This window comes from Balaenoptera physalus (assembly GCF_965194825.1).
Source record: "Balaenoptera physalus genome assembly, chromosome: 13".
Classification (NCBI taxonomy): domain Eukaryota; kingdom Metazoa; phylum Chordata; class Mammalia; order Artiodactyla; family Balaenopteridae; genus Balaenoptera; species Balaenoptera physalus.
The window spans coordinates 64,509,056-64,531,361 of NC_138892.1; the positions used below are offsets into that span (position 1 = coordinate 64,509,056).

The 22,306-nt window shown below is 47.1% G+C and overlaps 2 protein-coding genes across 8 annotated transcripts in view; one reads left to right on the top strand and one right to left on the bottom strand.

The window, feature by feature from the left end:
- RACGAP1 (Rac GTPase activating protein 1) overlaps positions 1–10,043 on the top strand; it is a 32,725-nt gene extending 22,682 nt beyond the window's left edge. For all 7 annotated transcript variants that reach the window (XM_082421360.1, XM_082421361.1, XM_082421355.1 and 4 more), the window contains 12 exons: positions 206–259; positions 948–1,028; positions 1,785–1,902; positions 2,387–2,517; positions 3,174–3,338; positions 4,531–4,626; positions 4,714–4,912; positions 6,434–6,539; positions 6,715–6,847; positions 6,962–7,097; positions 8,477–8,585; positions 8,896–10,043. In XM_082421360.1, the coding sequence (XP_082277486.1) occupies positions 206–259; positions 948–1,028; positions 1,785–1,902; positions 2,387–2,517; positions 3,174–3,338; positions 4,531–4,626; positions 4,714–4,912; positions 6,434–6,539; positions 6,715–6,847; positions 6,962–7,097; positions 8,477–8,585; positions 8,896–8,971 (1,404 nt within the window). In that variant the 3' untranslated portion in view covers positions 8,972–10,043. The remainder of the gene's footprint in view (positions 1–205; positions 260–947; positions 1,029–1,784; positions 1,903–2,386; positions 2,518–3,173; positions 3,339–4,530; positions 4,627–4,713; positions 4,913–6,433; positions 6,540–6,714; positions 6,848–6,961; positions 7,098–8,476; positions 8,586–8,895) is intronic.
- Positions 10,044–17,996: 7,953 nt separating this feature from the next.
- Positions 17,997–21,877, bottom strand: AQP6 (aquaporin 6). The gene is made up of 4 exons (XM_082421487.1): positions 21,306–21,877; positions 20,347–20,505; positions 20,006–20,086; positions 17,997–19,361 (listed from the first exon to the last, which is right to left on the bottom strand). Exons 1-4 carry the CDS (start codon positions 21,696–21,698, stop codon positions 19,149–19,151), a joined length of 846 nt encoding a protein of 281 aa, XP_082277613.1. The 5' UTR covers positions 21,699–21,877; the 3' UTR covers positions 17,997–19,148.
- Between the last annotated feature and the right edge of the window lie 429 nt (positions 21,878–22,306).

Genomic DNA, 22,306 nt, shown 5'->3' on the forward strand with positions numbered 1-22,306 from the left:
ATAGCTTCAATTTTGGAAAGAAAGCATGTTAACTTACTACAGCTCTATAGCTATAACATTTGAGACCCTCCCTTTCTGTCTCCCCAAATTGTGAGTTAGGTACTCTGACTCAAGAGGCCTTTAAAATTCTCTGTAAGTTTATTTGTACAGCGTTTAGGGGAGGACTAACCAAAGAAAGAAATTAATACAGTGTAATTGTCAACAGGATTGGGATTCTTCTTTGGTAAAGACTTTTAAACTGAAGAAGAGAGAAAAGAGGGTATGTATGGTTTTGTTTAGTTTTGGAGTTTTTTTGTGTTTGTTTGTTTTTACAAAGTAACAATAAAAGAGTTTTCTCCAGAAATGTTGCCATTGTACTGCATTCCTGACATGTTGCTCTAGCTGTTGTTAAACACAGATTACAAGAGAATCCATGTTGCGGGGGCAGTAATTGATGTTCCTTGATGTCCTAACTCAGGACAGGATCCCGTCCTGTTTCACTCTTCTGGGCTGCTCTCAGTTCATTCATGGAGAGTAAAAGGATATATTTAAGTTTGTTTGAGTTGTCATATGAATTTTTATGCAGGACTTTTGTGCTCTAATGTAAGCTTCAGATGAAATGTGTGTATAATGGGATATACAGAGATCTATCTTTGTGCTTATTTAGGGTCCTTAATATGTTTCCAAAGACTTCATGTCCTTAGATAGGATTACACTCTACTTTTTCTGGTGCTGTCATCTAAATTTTTCCAAAGCTTGCTTGTTTCTTCTAGGGCACTGAGGGCATTTTTGTGTTGGTACAACTTAAGCTTCATGTGGAAATAGGCAGTGAGAGAGTGCACATTGTTATTTCCTGCAGTCCTGGTACCTAGGACTTGCATCCAAGTTATCCAATGGAATAATTTTATCTTTTGTGCTTCAGATCTTCTATTTGGCACTAAAGTTCTTGGTTTTTGCCCCATCTCTAGCGTTCTAGTAGCCGACAGTTCATTGATGGTCCCCCCGGACCTGTAAAGAAAACTCGTTCCATTGGCTCCACAGCAGACCAGGTAAGAATAGCCAGGCCAGGGCCTCCCTGGTGGCACAGTGGTTAAGAATCTCTCAGTGGTAAGAACCCTGGGACACAGGTTCGAACCCTAGTCTGGGAAGATCCCACATGCCGCAGAGCAGCTAAGCCCCTGTGCCACAACTACTGAGCCTATGCTCTAGAACCCGCGAGCCACAACTGCTGAGCCCGAGTGCCACAATTAGTGAAGCCCACGCGCCTAGAGCCCGTGCTTCGCAACAAGAGAAGCTACTGCAATGAGAAGCCCACGCATTGTGACAAAGAGTAGCCCCCGCTCGCCGCAACTAGAGAAAGCTTGTGCGCAGCAACGAAGACCCAGCGCAGCAATCAATCAATCAATCAATCAATTAAAAAAAAAAAAAATAGCCAGGCCAAGAGAATTGTGGTCTTGAACACATCAAAGTTTAGCGGCCGCAAGCATTAAAAATCCCAAGTCAACATTGCAGTGTTATTTTGAGAGAGATGTTCAGTGAAAGTTTTTCTGTGTAATAGGATCCTTATCATCCATGTGAATAGAGTAGTAAACAGCTGTCAGCTTTATGTGTGGTTCTTAGTTGCTTGTATGTATGTTCCTGTGACCTGTATTTCTATTTGAAAGTATGAGATTTCAACTTTAAGAGTGTTTGGGGCTGGGGGCTTAAGTCCTGACCGAGACTCAGGTATTTTTTAACTATTCCAAAACACCTATAGTAGAGGGGAAACTAGATTTATCCTTCCCTCATTACAACCTTTGTTTCAGGGAAATGAATCCATAGTTGCAAAAACTACAGTGACTGTTCCCAATGATGGCGGGCCCATTGAAGCTGTGTCCACTATTGAGACTGTGCCATATTGGACCAGGAGCCGAAGGAAAACAGGTCCGCTGGGTTTGTGGCTGAATTGCCTGTGTAAAACAACTGGTAAAATCTGGGGAGAATTGGTTTCTTAGAACCCTCATGAGGCAGGGGTTGGATGTTTTGGGTAGTTTCTTACTGCTGCTTACTGAGGGCCACAGCACTGTTTGTGTCATGCCCTGCCTTTGGCTTGCTAACCTGGCCTACACCACTATATAACTTGTTTCTCTGGAAACAGTTTTTTGAATAGCCATTGTATTCACTTCTGATTATTGTTACAGATTACTGGTTATCTACCAGTTATATTAAAATTGGGGTAAAAATCCAGAAGGGGGAGTTCCCTGGCGGTCCAGTGGTTAGGACGCTGCGCTTTCTGCCGAGGGCCCGGGTTCAATCCCTGGTCGGGGAACTGAGATGCCACAAGCCATGCAGTGCAACAAAAAGAAAAAAAAAATTCAGAAGGAACAAAATACCTAAGATACAAAGCTTAGAGTTGCCTGCTTTCTAGGTTCTTTACAGCCTTGGAACAGTGACTCCACCTTGAGCAGCAGGCAGCCAGAGCCAAAAACCGACACAGACGGCTCCAACACTCCACAAAGCAATGGAGGGATGCGCCTGCATGACTTTGTCTCTAAGACGGTAAATCTGGGATTGCTGCTGCTCTTGGGCACATCTACTTTTTTAATTGTGGGAGTAATATTTACTAGCAACAAATTTAAATACTTTAGTGTTATAAAGTTAAATGTCGAATTTCCTTCCTCCTTCTTATCCCGCTTTCCAGGGTTACAGAGGGTGTGTATCTTTCCATTCTGTGAGTAATATTAAATTAAAAGAAAGCAACTTTTCAGAAGCAGTTGTTGCTTTTTAGTGATGTGTATTTACATTTCATGCTTGAACATGGCACGTTTTAACTTTGTCCCACTTGATTTACTCATAAAAACCCAAGCAAACTGACTGAGGCTCAGAGGAATTAACTGACTTGCTTGAGCCACAGGATAGTAAGTAGCAAAGTTAACATGGGGGTTTTCTGACTCCTTGCCAACAAATTCTTTCCACTACTGTACAGTGATCCCTTGCAGCTGGATGCCCTTATGCAAGTTACTTAGCCTCCTTTTGCTTCTGTTTCCTTATCTTAAAAAAAACAAAACCTATTCTATAGGATTATTGTGAGAATTGTACAAGTAAATATGTGTAAAGGGATGAGGAAGTTGTTTGGCACATACTAAGTGCTTAATAAACATCGGTTGATATGATGATAATTTTCTAATTCATACCACTTTCTGTTTCATCCTCAGGTTATTAAACCCGAATCTTGTGTACCATGTGGAAAGCGAATAAAATTTGGCAAGCTGTCTCTGAAGTGTCGAGACTGTCGTGTGGTCTCTCATCCAGAATGTCGGGACCGCTGTCCCCTTCCCTGCATTCCTACCCTGATAGGGACACCTGTCAAGATCGGAGAAGTATGTATGACCTGTGGGAGCCATCATTGTGTCATGGCTTCTTTAGCTTTTAAAAGCTTAAGGTCATTTTTTTCAAAAATTAATGATGCCACATATATTTTTTTCCCACAAATAATGAATAGAAATTATAAAATGTTAACCTGCAGCAGAATCCTGTTTGGGTTTGTCTGTTTAGTAACCTTTCTAAACCAAATTCCTCTTCCTTTTCCTCTCCTCCCTTCCCCTTTCTCTCTCCCTCCCTTTCCTTGTTTTCATCCTTTTTTCCTTCTCCCTTCCCTCCCCCCCTTCCTTTCCTCCTCCTCCTCCTTCCCCTCCCCATCCCATCCAATTTTGTAAAATTTCGAACATATACAAAAGTAGAGAGATTAGTATAACTAACACTAGCTCCTATCACTCAACTTGCACGATCACTGATTCGTGTCCAGTCTTGATTTATTAATACCCCCATCTCCTCCTCCTCACCCTGTTCAGTGAATTATTTTGAAGCAAATCCCAGCCATCATGTAATTTCATCTTTGAATATTCTTTCTCTTATGTTAGAGATATTCCATACTATGCTCTTAAGATTAGATTATTTCTAAAGTTTGATTAAGAAATTATTGTTATAAGCAACATTAGCAAGAATCAAAACAAAATGTCTATGCTGCTGCCCAGCCTCCAGCAAATCAAAGGTTACTTTTCTTTAGAGTTATTATCTATGCATGTAATTTTTTACAAATTTTCTGTATTCTAATATAGAACCATGGAGTTCTCTCCTACTGATAGGTTTGTGTCATGATCAACTGTGAGTTAGTTGTGTTAAATAATTTTTCTTACTAAGAATAATTACAGTATAGAAAAGGTTTTCTTTTTTAGAGTAATAAATTAGTTTATATTATATTCCATACCTGTGATCTCATTATTGCTTTCTTTCTGATGTCCTTGACTATAAGAGGAGCAGGGACAGAGTTGTAGCTAGTGGTCTTTTATTACTTGTTCATGCAAGAGTGTGGTATATGTGACCATAAATCAGTCCTGGTGTGGAGGTAGGAAAATAATTGAGTCTTTGTTTTAATACATGCTTTGGGAAGAGGAATTTAAAAGTAAACATGATGTCCCAGCCTGAATATTAGTCTGGGGATGGCTCTTTCCATTGGTCTTCATCTGCTGGTCTAAGTGGTGTAAATACTAATTTTAAACTCGCCTTTTTCAGGGAATGCTGGCAGATTATGTGTCCCAGACTTCTCCAATGATCCCTTCAATTGTTGTCCACTGTGTAAATGAGATTGAGCAGAGAGGGCTGACCGAGGTAAGAGTCCACCCTTGGAGAGGGTGAATTTGTTACTTGTGTCAGTAATTAAGAGGTTTTTAACTGAAAGTGTCATCTTGATAATAGACAGGCCTGTATCGGATCTCAGGCTGTGACCGGACAGTAAAAGAGCTGAAAGAGAAATTCCTCAGAGTGAAAACTGTACCCCTCCTCAGCAAAGTGGATGACATCCATGCTATCTGTAGCCTCCTGAAAGACTTCCTTCGAAACCTCAAAGAACCCCTTCTGACCTTTCGGCTAAACAAGACCTTTATGGAAGCAGCAGGTAAGAGCAGATCTTAATACTTAAATGTGGGACTTCCCTGGTAGTCCCATGGTTAAGATTCCGCACTCCCAATGCAGGGGGCCTGGGTTCGATCCCTGGTCAGGGAACTAGATCCCACATGCTGCAACTGAAAGATTCCGCGTGCTGCAACAAAGATCCTGCGCCCAGCAGCCGCAGCTAAGACCCGGTGCAGCCAAATAAATTTAAAAAAACAAAAAAAAAACCCTTAAATGTGAGTCCCACGGGGGCAGGAATTTTTGACTTTTCTGTTTCCTGTTTTATCCCCTGCCTGGTACAGTGCCTGAAACATAGCAGATGCTCAAATACTTTGATGGATGAATAACTATATCCATGTTCCCTTTGCCTATCTCCTCTTCCTGTCTAAACTGTATAGGGTCCTCACAGGTTTTTTTGTTGTTGCTTTGTGTTGTTTTTTTGGTCAAGTTTTAGGTTGTCCTTTTGAACTTGGAGCCATCTTTGATTTTTTTACCTCATGCCCAACATCTAATCCATTGGCAAATCATGTCAACAAAGGCCCTGTAAATATATCTTAAATTTAAAATGTGTCACTCCTATTATTATCTCGACCTCTCTTACCCTGGAGTGATGTAAGAACCTACTGGTTTTCCTGTTTCTACTCTTGCCCTCTACAGTATAATCTTCACACAGAAGCTAGAGTGGTCCTTTTAAAATTTAAGTTAGGTAATGTCCCTTCTGTCCTCAGTATTCTCCAAAGTCTTCCCAAAAGTCTCAGAATAAAATCCACAGTCCTTAACAGGCCCCAAAGACCCCACATGATTTGGGTCCTGGCAACATCATTTCTTTCAACACCCTTCCCCTCCTTTCTTCTTTTCTAGTTACACTGGAATTCTTGCAGTTCTTAGAACATAACCAAAGCTTACTCCCATCGAGGCCATCATGTTTGTTGTCTCAGCCTGGAGTGATTTGCATGATTTGCTCCTTTATTTCCTTTCGGGTTTCTTTTTGGATAGCTTGTCCTCAGAAACACCTTTCCTGACCACCTTGTCAGAAAGAACAGCTACCATTACTTTCTAGTTTCTTGCCTGCCTTACTATTTATTATATGTATCACTGCCTGATAGGTATTTGCTTTTTGACTGACTCCTCTGGTAGCATGAGGCAAGGTCTTTTGTTTAGTTCTGCTTGATCCTGAGCACTTAGAACAGTGCCTGGCACATAGTAGGCTCTTAACATGTTTTGTGAATGAATACCTTCTTAATAATTGTAGTCACTGCACTTATATGTCTGCATTCCTGGAAACATGAGTTTCCAGCTGCTTTCCCTAACTGCAAGAGCTGGTTTTTTAAGAGTTCTGATTTCTAATATTGAGCTGTTGGCCAGTATCCTGCTTGTTAATGAAACTAGAGTCTGATGCAGTCATGAACTTAATCAGAAGTTTCAGAAGCTTACTGTATAGATGAGACTTTGTGATCAATATCTTGGAAGCCCGCTGTCAAAGGAAAGAAGTCTAGGCCTCTTGGTACTTTCTTTTCATTTATAGAAATCACAGATGAGGACAACAGCATAGCTGCCATGTACCAGGCTGTTGGTGAACTGCCCCAGGCCAACAGAGACACATTAGCTTTCCTCATGATTCACTTGCAGAGGTGAGTAGAGCAGAAATTTGTCTCTGGGAGTCAGGGAATTTTGCCAAGGGGAAGAGAATGGGGTTGGGTGTTAGGGAGGGAATGTGAGGGGTGAATTGTTTTCCTATAGATCTTATATTTTGGTCTGCTTTTAAGCAGAGGGACAAGTCTTCTAATTTAATGCTCTTTTACTTAGAGTGGCTCAGAGCCCAAGCACTAAAATGGATGTTGCAAATCTGGCTAAAGTCTTTGGCCCTACAATAGTTGCCCATGCTGTGCCCAATCCAGATCCAGTGATAATGTTACAGGACATCAAGCGTCAACCCAAGGTAAGCAAGCATGTATGTCTATATACATGAACTTGTGTAACATAACAGGAGAGAATGGTGAGAGGTAAAAGCCCTGAGCATTGGAAGTTTGCTAACATATTTGGTGGCATTTAGGTGGTAGAGCGCCTGCTTTCACTACCCCTGGAATACTGGAGTCAGTTCATGATGGTGGAACAAGAGAACATTGACCCCATGCATGTCATCGAAAACTCAAATGCCTTTTCAACACCACAGACCCCAGATGTTAAAGGTAAGGGAAGGCCTAAGGTGTGCTTTTTAAAGGGCCTGACTCCCTCTCTGGTTTTTGGTCGGGTGCCCTCTCCTTGCCTTTGCTAGAGCTGTTTGAAATGTATATTCTTCAATAAAATTAAAATAATTTTGAGAATTCTAACATTAAAGAAAAATTTGTACAGTTCCATCCTAATTTTTTTTTCACTTTTCCATATTCTCCTTTCTTTACCCATATAGATATTTTTTAAAAATATAGATAGAATAATTTAGATATAATTATTTCTTATTTTACTTAGCATTTTGTGAGAACTTTCTCTGTTACTGTATGATCTTATTTATCATTTTTATGGTTGTAAACTAGAATTTGCTTAAATATTCTATTAGGTATTGATGTTGTTTTTCAACTTTTCATAATTACATATAGTGATGCCATCAACATTATATGTATATACCATTTTTTTTTTCCCTAATGATAAATTCCCAGGAGTGGGAATTACTGAATTAAAGGTTTTAAACATTTTTATTTCTTGGTATGTTTTACCAACTTGATTTCTTTCTTTCTTTTTTTAATATAGATTTTAAAAATTTATTTATTTATTTATTTATTTGTTTAACTTATGACTGCATTGGGTCTTCGTTGCTGCGCGCAGGCTTTCTTTAGTTGTGGCAAGTGTGGGCTACTCTTCGTTGCGGTGCATGGGCTTCTCATTGCGATGGGTTTTCTCGTTGGGGAGCACGGGCTCTAGGCACATGGGCTTCAGTAGTTGTGGTGCACAGGCTTCAGTAGTTGTGGCTCGCGGGCTCTAGAGCGCAGGCTCAGTAGTTGTGGTGCATGGGCTTGGTTGCTCCGCAGTATGTGGGATCTTCCCGAACCAGGGCTCGAACCCGTGTCCCCTGCATTGGCAGGTGGATTCTTAACCACCGTGCCACCAGGGAAGCCCCAACTTGATTTTTTAAAGGTTTTTGCCAGTTTGTACTGCCACCAAAAATATATGAGGCTGGTTTCATTCCAACTTCACTGGCTTCGGAGACCTGTTCTTTCATTATTGCAAGTTTCTTTTTAAGGGAGCATATTGTTTTTTCTAGTATAGGGAAAAATCGAATAGATGTTAGATTTGTGAAGTTTGGAGTTTGAGAATGGCTTAATTCAGAAAATGAATGTGAGAATGGCTTAACTCAGAAAATGAATGTCAGCTACTCATTGAGCAGTTGCCTGCATAGTTCAAAAAATATACTGGTGTGTTATAAAATGATGACAAAAATGACCTCTGGGACTTTGCTAGGTCTCTAACCTTAGCTCTTAAGTGTTTCACAGGATATTCAGCTTAATACTGGCTGCCTGCAAGAGTGCTTTCTTTTTTCCCTTCCTTTAAAACTATGTCTTACCTTTGATTGAAGTGAGTTTACTGGGGCCTGTGACCACTCCTGAGCATCAGCTCCTCAAGACTCCTTCATCCAGCTCCCTGTCAAAGAGAGTCCGCTCCACCTTCACCAAGAACACTCCCAGGTATGCAAAATTGGTCTGCTCAGGAAATAAACAATGACCGCTTCCTTAGACTTCTTTCCCATCATGCTGAAGCTTACTGAAAGAAAAATTGAATTAGATCTTAGCTAGCAGCTCGACTTTAAAAGCCTCTTTTTAAAAAGAGTCTGAAGGTCTTTACTGTTTCCTCTCCCTCATCTCAGGTGACAAATAATAGCTTACAGAGTAGTTGTTGAGGGTTTCCTACTTTAATTGATTATGTCAAATAATGTTATAGTTGTTTATTTACCATTTTTTATAGAATACTTTTCCAGTTCATTCTCTTTTTCTTTAGATTTGGGAGCAAAAGCAAGTCTGCCACCAACCTAGGACGACAAGGCAACTTTTTTGCTTCTCCAATGCTCAAGTGAAGTCACGTCTCCTGTTACTTGCCAGCGTTTACTGACTGCAAGGAAGGGCGCACCTGTACTCTCTGCTCTGCAGCCTCCTGTACTCATTACTACTTTTAGCATTCTCCAGGCTTTTAATCAAGTTTAATTGTGCATGGGGGCTTTATGAAAACTATATATATCTCCTTCTCCTCCTCAAGTAGTGTAATATCAACACCTTGTGCTGTCATTGGGAGCTTTTAGATGGGCGATCTTTATGGGGTAGAAGTGGGGTATGAAATTCGTCGTGATTCTTTTGGGGGCTGGGGGTACGTCCCTTTGGCTTAAAGCCAAATTCTCTCATGTAATGACCTTTCTCTGGTGTAATTTCCATGAGACTGGTAGAAGCCCTACCTCTTTGGTAAGACTGACTTGTCTCAGGGTGGGGAGTGGGAGGGCAGGGTAAAGAAAGGTTTTGACAGAAGATTTAGGATGGCTCCTTCGAGAACTTGGAAATTGCCCTTCCCCCATTATGAACTGAGCTATAACATGGAGCCTTCCTAGAAATGGGGTACGGTGAGGACTGAATTAATAATGGGAGTGTGCTTAGCTTTAATTTGGATTGATTAGGTTTAATAGTGTTAAGTGGTACAACCTTGTAAAAGTGACACTACAATTTATATTTATTTCTAATGGGCCTCTGGCTGGACTTTGGGTTTGGTTGGGCTCAAAGCCAGTTTCTTCTTAAGTTGAATTCATTCTGATGCTTGACACCCCCCACCCCCTTGTCCATTTAGAAGCCCTGCTTCTAAAGGTCAGTGTACCATCTATTTGGTACCCAACTAACAATTAAGAGTAGGCTATAAGGGAGGATTGTCAATATTTTGAGTGGCAAGAAAAGCCACAGTTATTTTGTCTTTGCACTTTGGATACTGAAATCTTCCTGTGTAACATAGCTACATCTAGATAAATATGAGCTTTTTCTTCTATTAAAATTATTTCCAATGTCTATCAAAATGCTTTCTTTTAGAGAATGTTTCTGACCCATAGTGGCCTGTAAAACATGTATTTGGAATAATATTTGGAAAAAAGTAAATAGTTTTTTCAAAATGAATGTGAGGTTGGTTTTTTTGCCCTGGAAGGTAACCTTAAATTCCTTTTTTTTAGGAAATATTTTTCCTCAAAGTGTCCTGAGTCTATCATTCATTTCTCCCCTCCCCCATCACCACCTTCTCCCAACTTCACCACCACAAGGAGTTTGTTTCTTCCTTTCAGTCTCTTTCATTGTCCAAATTGAAGTCCTAGATTTTTCCTCTTACCCTCTTGTTTGAAGAAACGACTTTAAACAAAAAGCAAACTTTTTAAACAAGTCTTTAGGGACCGGAATGGTGCAGAAAAACAACCACAACAGCAACAACCCAAACGATTCTGTCTGGCTCACTGCCTGGAACATCCTTCACTGCTGGGAGTGACTCCGGAGTGAGCTGGGATGATTAACTGAGGGCACCTGCACTTGGAACTCTGAGGCTGGTGAACAGAATGTATCTGAGATTGAACGTAAACAGTGGCAGGCTTAATAGAGGAGAGAGGAGGCAACCTACTGGCTTTTTTCCCAGGAGGTGGCAGCTCTCGCAGCAGGGCCCATCTGCCTCAGCAGATTGACAGAAGAAGGGTCCTGTCTCCCCTTACCCCCCTTTACACACACACACACAGGCCTGTTATGTTTTGTTGTTTTTTTAAACTTTGTTCTAGATGCCATCTCCTTTCTTATGTCTCTGCAAGCCTAGTGCTGGCCTGGCTCCATATTTGCTGTTCTGTGGGATCTCCCCAAGGTGCATTTTAAGTCACTAATGTAGAGGAAGTAAATGGATTGTATAATGTGAGTGAAGGCAAGATGACGCTATGCAGGAACTGATGGCCCATTAACGAAAAAGGAAATGGTCCTGTGTGTCAAATGTTGGCAGCCAGTTGCTCAGTTTTTGGGCTAGGCCAAGAGACCTTAGCCATGAAAATAATTCTGATATCGGCAGAGGGAAATATGTACCAACCTTCAACTTCTTTAACAGTACTTCATGTGGAACAGCTTGAATTTCGAGGGCTTTCTTAATTAAATTGTGCTCCCTTGATGTGAGATCTATGGAAGGGGCTTTGGAGTGGGTGTCACCCCACCTCCTGCTCCTAACCATTTCTGATGCTTCCTCTTACTCTGTCTTTAATGCAGTTTAGCTTTATTACCCCACTTGCTAATAGCTGGAATATTCACATCTTTAAATCCATTCACCTCCATCAATCTATGTAAGTCTTCCTAAGTTTAATGCTTATTTAACTGGGCAAGCATTACATGGTTTGATTTAGCAGCAACAATTTGTGTTTATTGGCATTTAACGATTTTTTTCTTAAGAAGGTGAATTCTTTGCTTGCAGAAATAGAGGGCAAGAAGGCATCATGTGTTTCCATCAGAGGACTACAAGGATACTCAATTGACTTACCATGGGGAAAAAAGTAAGTTTTGGCTGTGAACTGACGCTGTGGCATTGAAAGGGGTCTTGAGTTCCTAAATTCATGCTTAAGTTATCAGGCAGCACAAAGTGACAAGGAGTGCTGTGTGAGTGCAGTGAGCAGAGATCCCAGGCTTGCTGTTTTTGTTTTATAGGGCTTCTCTGCCCACCTCATGCTTCAGGTAGGTAGACAGACGTACACACACGCATATACGTATGGTATATGGTTTCCTATTGGAAAGCGTTTGGGAGACCAACTGCTATGCCAGGAATACTGACCAGTTTGCTTAATCATGCATCACCTTTTCTTAGATTCTCAGCAGAAGCGGGGAAGGGAGCTGCTGTGGCGTCCAGATCTGAGAAGCAAGGGTGGCAGGCACAGAGTTCAGTGTTCAAGTCGGCACAGCTCACACAGTAGGTTCTCGATCAATGTGCTTTGATGGTAATCTCAGTTGTGACTCAGGCTTCAGCCACTGGTGCGAAAAGCTTTTAAGCATGCAGAGTCAGGGCATGTTAGTCATTGTGCTTTTAGTATAAACGGGGTTTGGAGAGTGGCCACTTAACCTAAGAATTTAGTAATTTAAAAAAAGCTGCTCCCTGTAGCTGGTATATTTTGTAAATAAGTGAAGGTCCCAGGCCAAGAGGTCCTTAACTCGTGTAATTTATTAGACTCTCGTTTTCAGAGTCTGTATTTGTTGATGGTTTCTGTTCACGAAGTCAGGCTGAAGACAGCTTGACGTCACCAAGAATAACCTTGCAGTGTGTGGGAGCCTTGTCCTCTGCAGTCGTGTGGGATGGGAAAGGAGGCCACTTTTCAGGGACACAGAGTTGGAAGCAGGAATTTTTTCCTCTTGTATACCTTCTCCCTCTGTAACTTGCCAGGCTTCATTTAGTTGCACTGTTTTTATACAGCATTACTCTCGCATCTCACATGGCTGGACACCATCTGTGTGTTAGGCTTAGACACATGTAAATGGATATGTAGACTTCTCATAAAGTACTTGCCAGTTAATATCTTCTCTGGTCATCAATGAAGATGGAATTAAGAACTGATTCCCCACAAAGCCTCTAGGAAATATAATATGGTGATTTACAGTATACTGGTTGGTTCCATTTATCATCTTATTTGACCTCGGCACACCCATGTGTGGTGGGCGGGATAGGTGATATGATCCCAATTGATGAAAAATTCAGAGAGGTCATTTGGCTCAAATTCTCATAAACTATAGTTTAGTTGGGATTAGAACCTGGAGGTTACAGCTCCTGCTCTGGAGGTCAGCTGTGGTGCTTGCTACTTCAGACTTCCTCAGCTTCGTGGGGCCTGTTAATATATTATTAGGTATGTAAATAATTCCACGCAGGGCTGTATGTGGATGTGCCTATGTGCTCTCAACAGATGACCCAGAAAGAGCAGGAAGGCCCAGGCTGCTGGGAAAAGCAGTGGGATAGGAGAATGTCTTAACGTTGGGTTGTTGTCTGGTAGGATGGAGGACCTGGGCTTGGTGGCCCAGGGCTGAGCTCTGTGTGGAAGGAGGAGGATGAGCTGGTGGAGGAGGAGCTTGAGGTTGCTCCTGGTGGGAGTCTGTTTTGTCAGACCACCCGTGAGCGTTTTGTGTGCTCTGAAGCTTAGAGCCAAGAACAGGCAAGTCTCTGAGCGAAAGCCATCAGCCTGCTTTGAGAGACGTGTCAGCGGATTAGCTTATTGGCTTTCCCCCTGAGTGGCATTAGCTCTCACCCCGTCTCATGTTCACCATCTGGCTTTGAGTAAGAAGTCTTCAAGTGATCTCTCTTCAGCAGCCCGCTCTGTGCCAGGGCTTTCTGAGGGCTGTTCAGCTTTCTCTCTCATCAACCCCAGGGCCCAGTGCTCTCTGAGAAGAGGAAGCCCGTCTGTTGTGTCCACATGTACACACACCTGGGATCCAAACAATACTTGAGACCTCAGAGAAAAAATCAGTTCAAAGGAGAATGAGTGTGTGGTTAGTGGCCTAAAGTCTTGTCAGAACTAACAAGTGGATCTGTCCTTAGGTGAGTTTTAAAAATGGAGTCATTCTTGCTACAGAGAAAGCTCTTTCTGCCTGTGAGATGATACCAGTTGTCCAGATTTTAGTAGAGTGAACGCTATAAAGGGGCTGGGATTTTTCTTCCTTATTGGAAAGCAAAGCCTGTGGGTGGAGGTGCCTAACTGAACCCCCTCCCCTTCTCCCAGGGAGCTGGCTGCTCTCTCCTCCAGGTTAATGTACATCGACTGGGGCTAAATGCCTGATGCTTCTGGACAGGGTCCAGCCCCTCACAGAGCAGCCGCGCTGTGGAGAGACAGCTGCTGGCATTAAAGGGCTAAGCCCTTTCCAGCTGCTTTGCTTTAATGGGAACTGCCTGCAGTCGGCAGCTTAACGGTGCTGTCTTAGCCCGATTAGGAGGAAATAACTAATCTCGGCATCGTCTCAGGGCACTGGCCTGGAGGCTTAGGGGAAGGTAACCCGGTAGGGTGGGAAGTGGTTGGATAAATGGTGTTAGAGTGCTAGGTGATGATATAAAAAATGGCGGTCCCGGCTTTGGCAGGGTTTGTGTTTTGTTTTGCCTCTGTGAGGAAAGTGGGGTTCTCTTCAGTGGACTCCCTGGCGCTGAAGGAGAAGAGATGGCCGGGGTGAGGGGCAGCCTGGGTATTCAAAAGCTGGAATAGCAACAGATGCGCAGAGGAGTTGAGAGCGTACAAGGGCAATGGTGTCCATCCCCTTTAGAGGAAGAAGACTTGAGACCCTCCAATGTGGTCCCCCCTTGGGCCTTCCATTCCCAAATCTGACTTAAAGAGCCAAGATTTGAAGGAGAAATGATCATTTCCTTGATTGTAAAATGCACTTAAAAATACAATTTAATATCTGAGTATTGCGATGACTTACAATCAGTGGCATATAATGCAGTGCTTTTCTTTCTTAGTGGCTTGTACAATAGCGGTGCATCTTATTATCAACATTATTTGGGTTGGAAATGTTAGCTGTTCTTGGGAGATAGGCTGTTGGCTAGACCAGATGTGGAGGTGAGGGAAGCTGCTACTTAGCTGTGATCAGAGAAAGATTAAAATGGGGAGTTTCCCCAGGTCTGAGGGAAGCTACAGTGTAGGAAAAGCAAGGCTCAACCCCAGGACGCTTGGCATGAAGAAGCAGACAAGTAATTTGTAGGACAGGATCAAAATCTGTCCCAATCATGACCCCCAGAGCCCTCACGTGTGACCCCTGAATTGAGGAAGGGGCAAAAGAAGCCATTGTGAATCAGTGAGGCTATGACCCAAAAAATAGCACCTTCTGGTGGAGTTCTGAAATCACAGTATAGTACTGAAACATTCAGGGTTCTTTAGCACAGAGGTGTTAGATAATCTGTGCAAACCTTTGGCTCACCAAATCCAGAATACCAGAGGTCTTTCCTCACTAGAAACTGGAAGGCCATGGTAGGGCACCAACAAAAAAGGGGACAGATGGTCAAGTTAAGGAACCTGTTGCCTGGAGATGAGATTAAAAATACAATTTTGCTTAAGAAAGTCTTCCTGCTTGGGTAGAGAGAGGTGTTCAAATAACTATGAAGTGATGTGTTCAGTGCCAGGACGGAGGTGGGTGCAGGGTGCTGTGGGAACTCAGAGGAGGAAGGAGCTGGAGGCGTCAGGGAGCCTCAGCGGTGATGACATCAAAGTGGGGTCTCAGCATGAACCGGGCAGCTCGAGAGGCCCGGAAGCACAATCGGGGCTGGGGAAGCACCTCTAGGCTGGTGCTCCATAACCGGACACTGTCCTGGACTGCTGTCCTGGTCTCTCCTCTGACCCGGGGCTGGGCCCTGGCCTGGCTGGGCCTTGTTCCATCTGCCCACGGGGGTGCAGGGCGAGTTATTGGTCCCTGCCTCTGTCTCTGGCCTCCTCCACCCCCAGCTCTGAGAAAAACTGCCCCTTTATCTGACATAGAGCTCTGAAAAATTTTCATCCTCCCCTTTTCTGCCCATTACTGCAGCCTATTAATTAGAGTCTTTGGGCTCCCCACTTTCATAAACCCCCTTCACTTACCGTGCCTCCCCTCTGCAGCTTTTACTAAATATGTGACTGCTCCTCAGTGTAGCTGCTCCCCCCTGAGAAGTGATTACGTGTCTGTGCAGACCCCCTTCCCCAGCTGCCCAAGTGGTGACCGCTTGGCTGGATGCTTCATCTTGATTAGCCCTGACTTCTCCCCTCCCCCCCGTCCCTCCTCCTCTCTCTCTCCTTTACTCAAGCTAAGCCTAGGGTATGGGGAGGAAGTAATCCCTTCTTTAGTAATAGCCTGGCCATGTTAAAAACTGCAGGAGAAACAGCTGAGATCATTGGCAGAGGGCATGGCAATCTACCATGATGATGGTGAAAACCACCACTGATCGAGAGCTGTGTGTCAGGCGCAGTGCTGAACGCACGTGCCCTGTAAGGTTCTTCCAGACGCTTATGAACAGACACTGTTTTCCAGATGAGGAAAGTGAGGCTCAGGATCCTGAAGTGACTTGCTTAAGTTCATGCAGCTGTAAGTGCCTGAGCCTGTATTTAAACTCTTTCAACCCTCTCAACCCCTATTCTATCTTTACATGGTCTTTTTTTTAAAAAACCTTGGTGCACAGAATTCCTTCAGGTCAAAGTGATTTTCTCTGGAAAGTGAAAGTCTCCGGATCGTCGTCATGCTCCTCTTCTCCTCTCAGTCCATGGAGCCCGAATGTGTCCCGGAGCCTGGCCCCTCCGTGGAGCCGCCTCCACTGTGCAGCGTGGTCCCAGATTAGACCTGTCCTCTTTACACCCGGAGGAGGCAGTGGCGGGGGGGAGCGGAGAGGGGCTTCCTGCCAGCCAATGGGGATGCGACAGCCATGGATGGTTCTGTGCTCCCATCATCTGCTCCTGCTAAGACAATCATCAACATAAAAGGCTAATTGTATTAATCACCAAGGCGCCCGCCCTGGGCCCCCCTCCCTTTCGGGAGAATTATGAATTGCAATTGCAGATGGCTCCGATGATTGAAGGCAGCGCTCAGCGGGGAGAAGGGCCAGATCAGATTACACACCATTAATTAAAAACTTCCCCTGACAAAAGGGAGGAAGGGAGCGCACACCAAGGGTCGGCCTGGTTGGGTCTCTGCCCTCCCCAGGCTCCCGCCCCCCATCCAGGCTCAGGGGTTGTGCCTGTGAAGCAAAGCCCCTGGCTGGCACCGCTGAGATCTGCCCCCCCCCCCCCCGAAAGCCAACCCTTCCCACATCCAAGCAGATGGCCGTCTGTCCTATTAAAGGCTCCAGAGAAGGAGAAGCTAACCTTTGGTTACTATTCCTGTGTCTAACTTTGGATCCTCTTCAGATTCTAACCTAATTCCTCACCTCTCATGAAGCTTGTCTCCTCTTGCTCTAGTCTGTTATGACAGAAAACAGCTTTAAAGAACTATTTGTGGAAATAACCCCCAGCTTTCTCTTCAGGCAATCACCCGTACCCTCTTGTCCCGGAACTCCCTGGGACAGAGGTTGCCCAGTCTTCTCTGGTGTAGGGGCGGAGGCTCAAGTGTGACTGTGCACCCTCTTTGCAGCTCCCCTGACCTGCGAGCATAGGCTTCTCAGCTTCTGTCATCTTGGCTTATTTAGAGCTATGACTCCTGAGTTCTCCTCTTGATCAATTACCACCTCCCCATCCCAGCCGCCAGCCTCATTCGTTCATTCATCAAACTTTTATTGAGTACCCACTGCGTGCTTGGCTCTGGGGATGTGGAGATGATTTGTCTAGGAGCTTTAAAGCCTACTGCGGGAGCTCCACTCCCCTGACCTCTTCAACCTCCTAGTTCCTGCTTCCTTCCTTCCTCTGGCTGCAGTTTGTATAAGCCCCCCTGGAGCTCTATTCTGGAAAATTCTAAGAGGGGAGCTGGGGAGACCTTGGGGGGCTGTGGTACCGAGCTGGGTGACCTTTAGCAAGTCAGTCACACACACACACGCGTGCGCGTGCGTGCCCAGCTGTCCCTGCTCATAAAAGGACACAGGAAGCCCTGGGCTCTGAGAGATCATGAAGATGGATGAGTGGGGCCCAGCTTGGAGAGATGTGAGTAGTACTCTGCACTGACGATATTACAGAACACGGCTGCTGTGGCCACGAGCATTTAGGACTCAGCTACTGCACTGTCACAGGCTGGGCCCTGTCCTTGGGAGACTTTGGCAGCCCCTCCCCTATCTCCAGCCCCTTTGGAGGCATTGTGGAAAAGGAACTATCTTTTTTTGTGCATTTGGCTGCTCTATCGCAGGGTACCATAGTGACGGGCACGATAGAGATGAGAAGAACTGACTTTTATTGGCTTTTCTCTTCATTCCAGGGTCCCTCCCCAGCCTGACTCCTGTTCCCCCAGTCACCCCCCACACACACTCACAAAGCTCCCAGGTCAGTAGGCCCAGGAGAGAAGAAGGCAGGGCCCTTGGTAAGTAAAGCAGATGAAAAGAAAAGCCTACTCTCTTTTCCCTCCCTCTCAGTCATCTCCCTCTCCCTTCTTGCCTCCTTTCTCCCATTACCAACAGCAATTATATTCAAGCCCAATAATTACAGTAACAGCAACAATAATCATCATTTATTGGGTTTGTTTTTCTAGCTTTTTAACCTCCAAAAATATTTTCCAACCTCTTGTTTGTTTTAACATCAATCTCTGGGGGAGATCTTTACAGCTGAGGAAGCTGAGATCCAGACAGGACCGCAAATCACAGGTAGAGTAGATTTACCACAGCTTGTAAATATTAACAAACAAGGTGAGACTCAGATAATACTTCAGAGGCACTGAATTGCAAATCTTGGTTTCCTGGGTCATTCCTGAGTTCCTACCATCCTTGGGATGTATTCAACAGCTTTTTGGGGATCCCGGCAGAGCTGAGAATGAGGCTGGAGACGGCTTCTTCAGGCCTAGGTCAGGGACCAAATGCTGGGATAGGACATTTCCCCTCTCAGGATTGCTCTTGTGAATGGGGCTGTGGAGTGGAAGGCAGGAGAACACCTGGGGAGAAAGGCCTGTCTGGCCTGAACCTCCCTTGCCTATATCATGCCCCTCTGCTGGCAGGAGAAAAGGTTCCTCTCTGTGTCAGCTCTTCCCAAGGGAGGGGCTCTCTGCTGAGCATTTGGAGGAGAAAGGGATGAAGATCTATTGGAAGGGCAATCTCTGGCCTCAGGAAGCCCCCCGTCTGAGGGGGGAGCCACAGCCCCCGTCCTCATCCAAGAGCAGAGACATCCCTCTGAGGAGTGCAGAGGCTGTCCTAGGGCCTGGTTCTTCTGGGAAGTCTGGCCCCTCCTCCCCAAGGGTGGGGTGAGAAGTTGGGATTCCCAGAGGTCCCCATAGCCCTCAGTCTCTAAGCAGAGTGTCTGTCTGGGCTCAAATTCCCTTTTCTCCAAGACATGGGGACCTGGAAGCCCAGGACCCCCACTGGGGTCCAGACAGATGAGAGACGGGGAGAGCAATCATGAATTCCCCCTGCCTCGCTCTGCTCTGTCCCATTAAAAGAGAGGTAGGAGGAGGAAACTGAGCAGATTTGCTTCCCAGATTCCATCTAGAAATGTAATGCCAGGGATCCCCCGCCCACCCTGTTAGGACAAGAGGCCAAGCCTCCCTACCGCACCTCGCAAGCCCCCCGCCCCCCAGGAAAACCTGAAGTCTGGTTACACAAAGCATGCTGCCCACTTTCAGGGCTCTTTTCAGAAGCTTGAGGGCAGGGGCCAGGTTCTATGCCACCTGACACACATTCTCCATTTCAATGTCCTCTGAATTGGACTGGGAATCTTTCTTCTGGGGCTCCACCCCTTCCACCTCCTCCACCTCCGCAGTGCCTGTGAGGATGGCCAGTCGCTGGGCCAGGGTCTTGGTGTCAGGGAACAGGATAAAGTTGTAGATCAGCGAAGCCAGGACAGCCCCCGTCAGGGGTCCCACCCAGAAGATCTGAGGAGGCAGAAGTGGGTACCTTGCTCGTGAGCCGTCAGGACCATAGGGTGGTTTTGGGACCCCACCTGCTTCCCAGTGTTGACTTGGTCTCCCAGGAACCCTGGAGCCATCTACGTGGTGGCAGATTTGAGAAGCACAAGTCCTGACCTCCCACTCTGAGTGCCCGCAGGTGAAGGGACCTTGCCTCCCACAGGGCTGGGCCAGGCTCCCCGCCACCCCTGCCTCTCTCTTTTCGCCTTCCCCATTCCAGCCCAGAACCCCGGCTAGTGCTGTTCCTGTCCCTGCTGGTGTGTGTGTGTGTGTCTATTTCTGTTTGTCTTTTTCTTTATCCAAGTTTGGAAATTGGTCCAGCTGGAAGGAGTGAATAAGGAAACAGCCAGGACTTGAGGCCTGGGCCAAGGCTGCAGCTCCTGCCCTGGCTCATTTCTTGCCAGTCCACTGGGTACCCCAGACTTTTTGAAGCTGGAAAGAAAGGATACTGGCCCCGGTCTTCTGAGCTTCGGGAAACCTCCACTGGGGGTCAAGATGGTCTGTGGCAGGGGGACTTGTCTCCCCAGGTGTCTGTGGTCCTCCTGCTGGTGAAAGTCCCTATTGCCACTGGGGCCCTCTCCCTTCCCCTGGCTGCCAGCAGAGGGTCTCACCCAGTGGACTGCGAACTTCCCGACGATGACAGCAGAACCAAAGGAGCGGGCTGGGTTCATGGAGCAGCCGGTGAAGTAGATCTGGGGAGTGAGTGCAGGTCAGGGCGTGAGGAGGCTGAAGGCAGGCCTGGGAGGGGACGGTGCCCTCCACCATGGCTCAGAGTCCCAGCCCCAGACTTGGCCTCTGCAGCACCCTATCCGGGGCCTGGAGTGCGGGGCACAGCCTTGGCGCCAAGACACGAGGGCTCAGGGAAGGACACTTCCTCGCCTTCAGGGCCCCTGCAGCCTCCCCAGGGAGGGACCAGTGGGTACATGGGCCCGGTGTCCCCTTTGCCTCTTACCCCAATGAGGTGGCCCACTGCCACAGAGGCTCCAATCGTGGCAGCTGGGGAGCCAGTAGTCTGTCTGCTGTCGGTGGAAGCAAAAACGCAGAGCACAAGCTGCAGGGTCAGGACTAGCTCCACTGCCACCGCCTGGCCCGTGGAGACGCTGCTCCGGACCTGTGCAAGGGGGTTACACTGCAGCCAGCGGGCTCTGCCCGGGGCTGGTGACCCCTTGGGCCTCATTTCCTCACTGTAAGGGGTGAGATGCCTCGCCACCGCCAGTCCCAGGACTTAAGGAGCTAATGGGCTGAGGAGAGCTGTGTGTTGGGGTTCAGGTGAGCCCCAGACACTTGCTCCCTGCAGAAGCGAGTGGCACCCCCCCACCACTCCACGGCTCCATTGGGGCCAGTGGTTCAGGGGGAGGCGGGGGCCCAGGACTGGTGGGAACAGGAAGGCTGGGGCAGCTAAGATGCACGACGCACGTCTGCAAGCTGCCTGGCTGGGAGGGGCCGTGGGTAGGAGTGGAAGGTGGGGACTCAGGGAAGTAAGTGGAACACAGATGATTAGAGGAATCTGGGGGAGTGAGACAGGCCTCAGGGTGCTGGGGAGGGAGGAACAGGGGACAACAGAGGAGCGGGGGACGTGGGGCGGACCCGGGGAGGTGAAGTGCGTGCAGGGTCCCCTGCCGCTACCCACAGCTCCACCTCTCCCCACCTACCCCCACCCTTAAGTGCCTGGTTCTTTTCCGACTCCTGTCCCTTAGTGTGGCTTCTTCCTGCTCCCCCTGTTCCTTGCACCACAATCCCATTCCTGCCCTCCCTGCACTAAGGCCACAGTCATTCCCCTGGGTCCCAGGTCCCAGCCCAGAGCAGGTGTGGAGCACATGCTCTGTTACCTCCCTGTCCCCTCTCCTCCAGCCTGGCCCTCCCCCCCTTTCCACCTGTATGGACCTGCCCCCTCCCCCTCCCTGCACCTACCACGTTGACCCCAAAGGTCTCTCGGATGTCCCCAGGCGTCACCCCGTAAAGCAGAGCAGCCCCCGCTGTGGCCCCTGCCAGCTGGGCAGCCACATAGGCCACAGCACGGGGCAGGGAGATTTGGGAGCCCACGAGGAAGGCCAGCGTCACAGCAGGGTTGACGTGGGCCCCACTAGCCTTCCAGGTGATCTGCACGATCACGGCTGTGGCCAGGTTGAAGGTGATGGCAATCTGCAGCATAGAGGGAAGCGCCAAGGGCCATCTCAGAGCCGAGCCCACGCCAAAGAACACGTACAGCCCCGTGGCCAGGAACTCGGCAAACAGAGCCTTGCTGATGGTCGTCCAGAGCCGGCACACCAGCATCTTGGCCAAGCTGCGCCTGCCTGACTCCATTGCGTCCGGGTCCTGGTGCCTTTGCTCCCGGGGCCTCTGTTTCTCTTCCCTCTGATCTCCTCTGCCTCCTCTGGTCTCCTGTCTCCGGGCTGCTCCGGCCCCAGCCTGCAGCTCTACCACAGTGCTGCTGCCCTGAGGACTGTGTGGTCAGACTGGCAGGGGGCGGGCTGCCAGGGTTATGTGCGTCTGGGTGGGTGGGAGTAGGGGTGGCATGAGGGGTGGCTCTCACATGCCCGCTCCACCCTAAGCTCACCTGACGGCTGGAGGAGGGGGGCCCTCCCCGGGCACTGAGCTGGAACCTCCCAGGAGTTTTCCAAGCTGGACAGGCCTAACTCTGCTGCGGGCAGACGCCCAGCCTCGGGGGCCGCAGGTGCCGGAGTAGCGCGGGCCGTGGGATTCCAGGGCGCTCCCATCCCCGATGTCAGCTTAGACAGAGCAAGATCACTCAGATCCCCAAGTCCAAGGCCTGCTTCAGAGGGCCCTGTGCACTCTCCGCAGCACCTGTTCTCCCGGCCCCCTTTGCCTGCAGGCTCAGCCTCCAAGTGGGCTCATGCTATTCCGAGCCCCATAAACCCAGATATGAATGAAGCTCTGTCCTCCATTCCCAC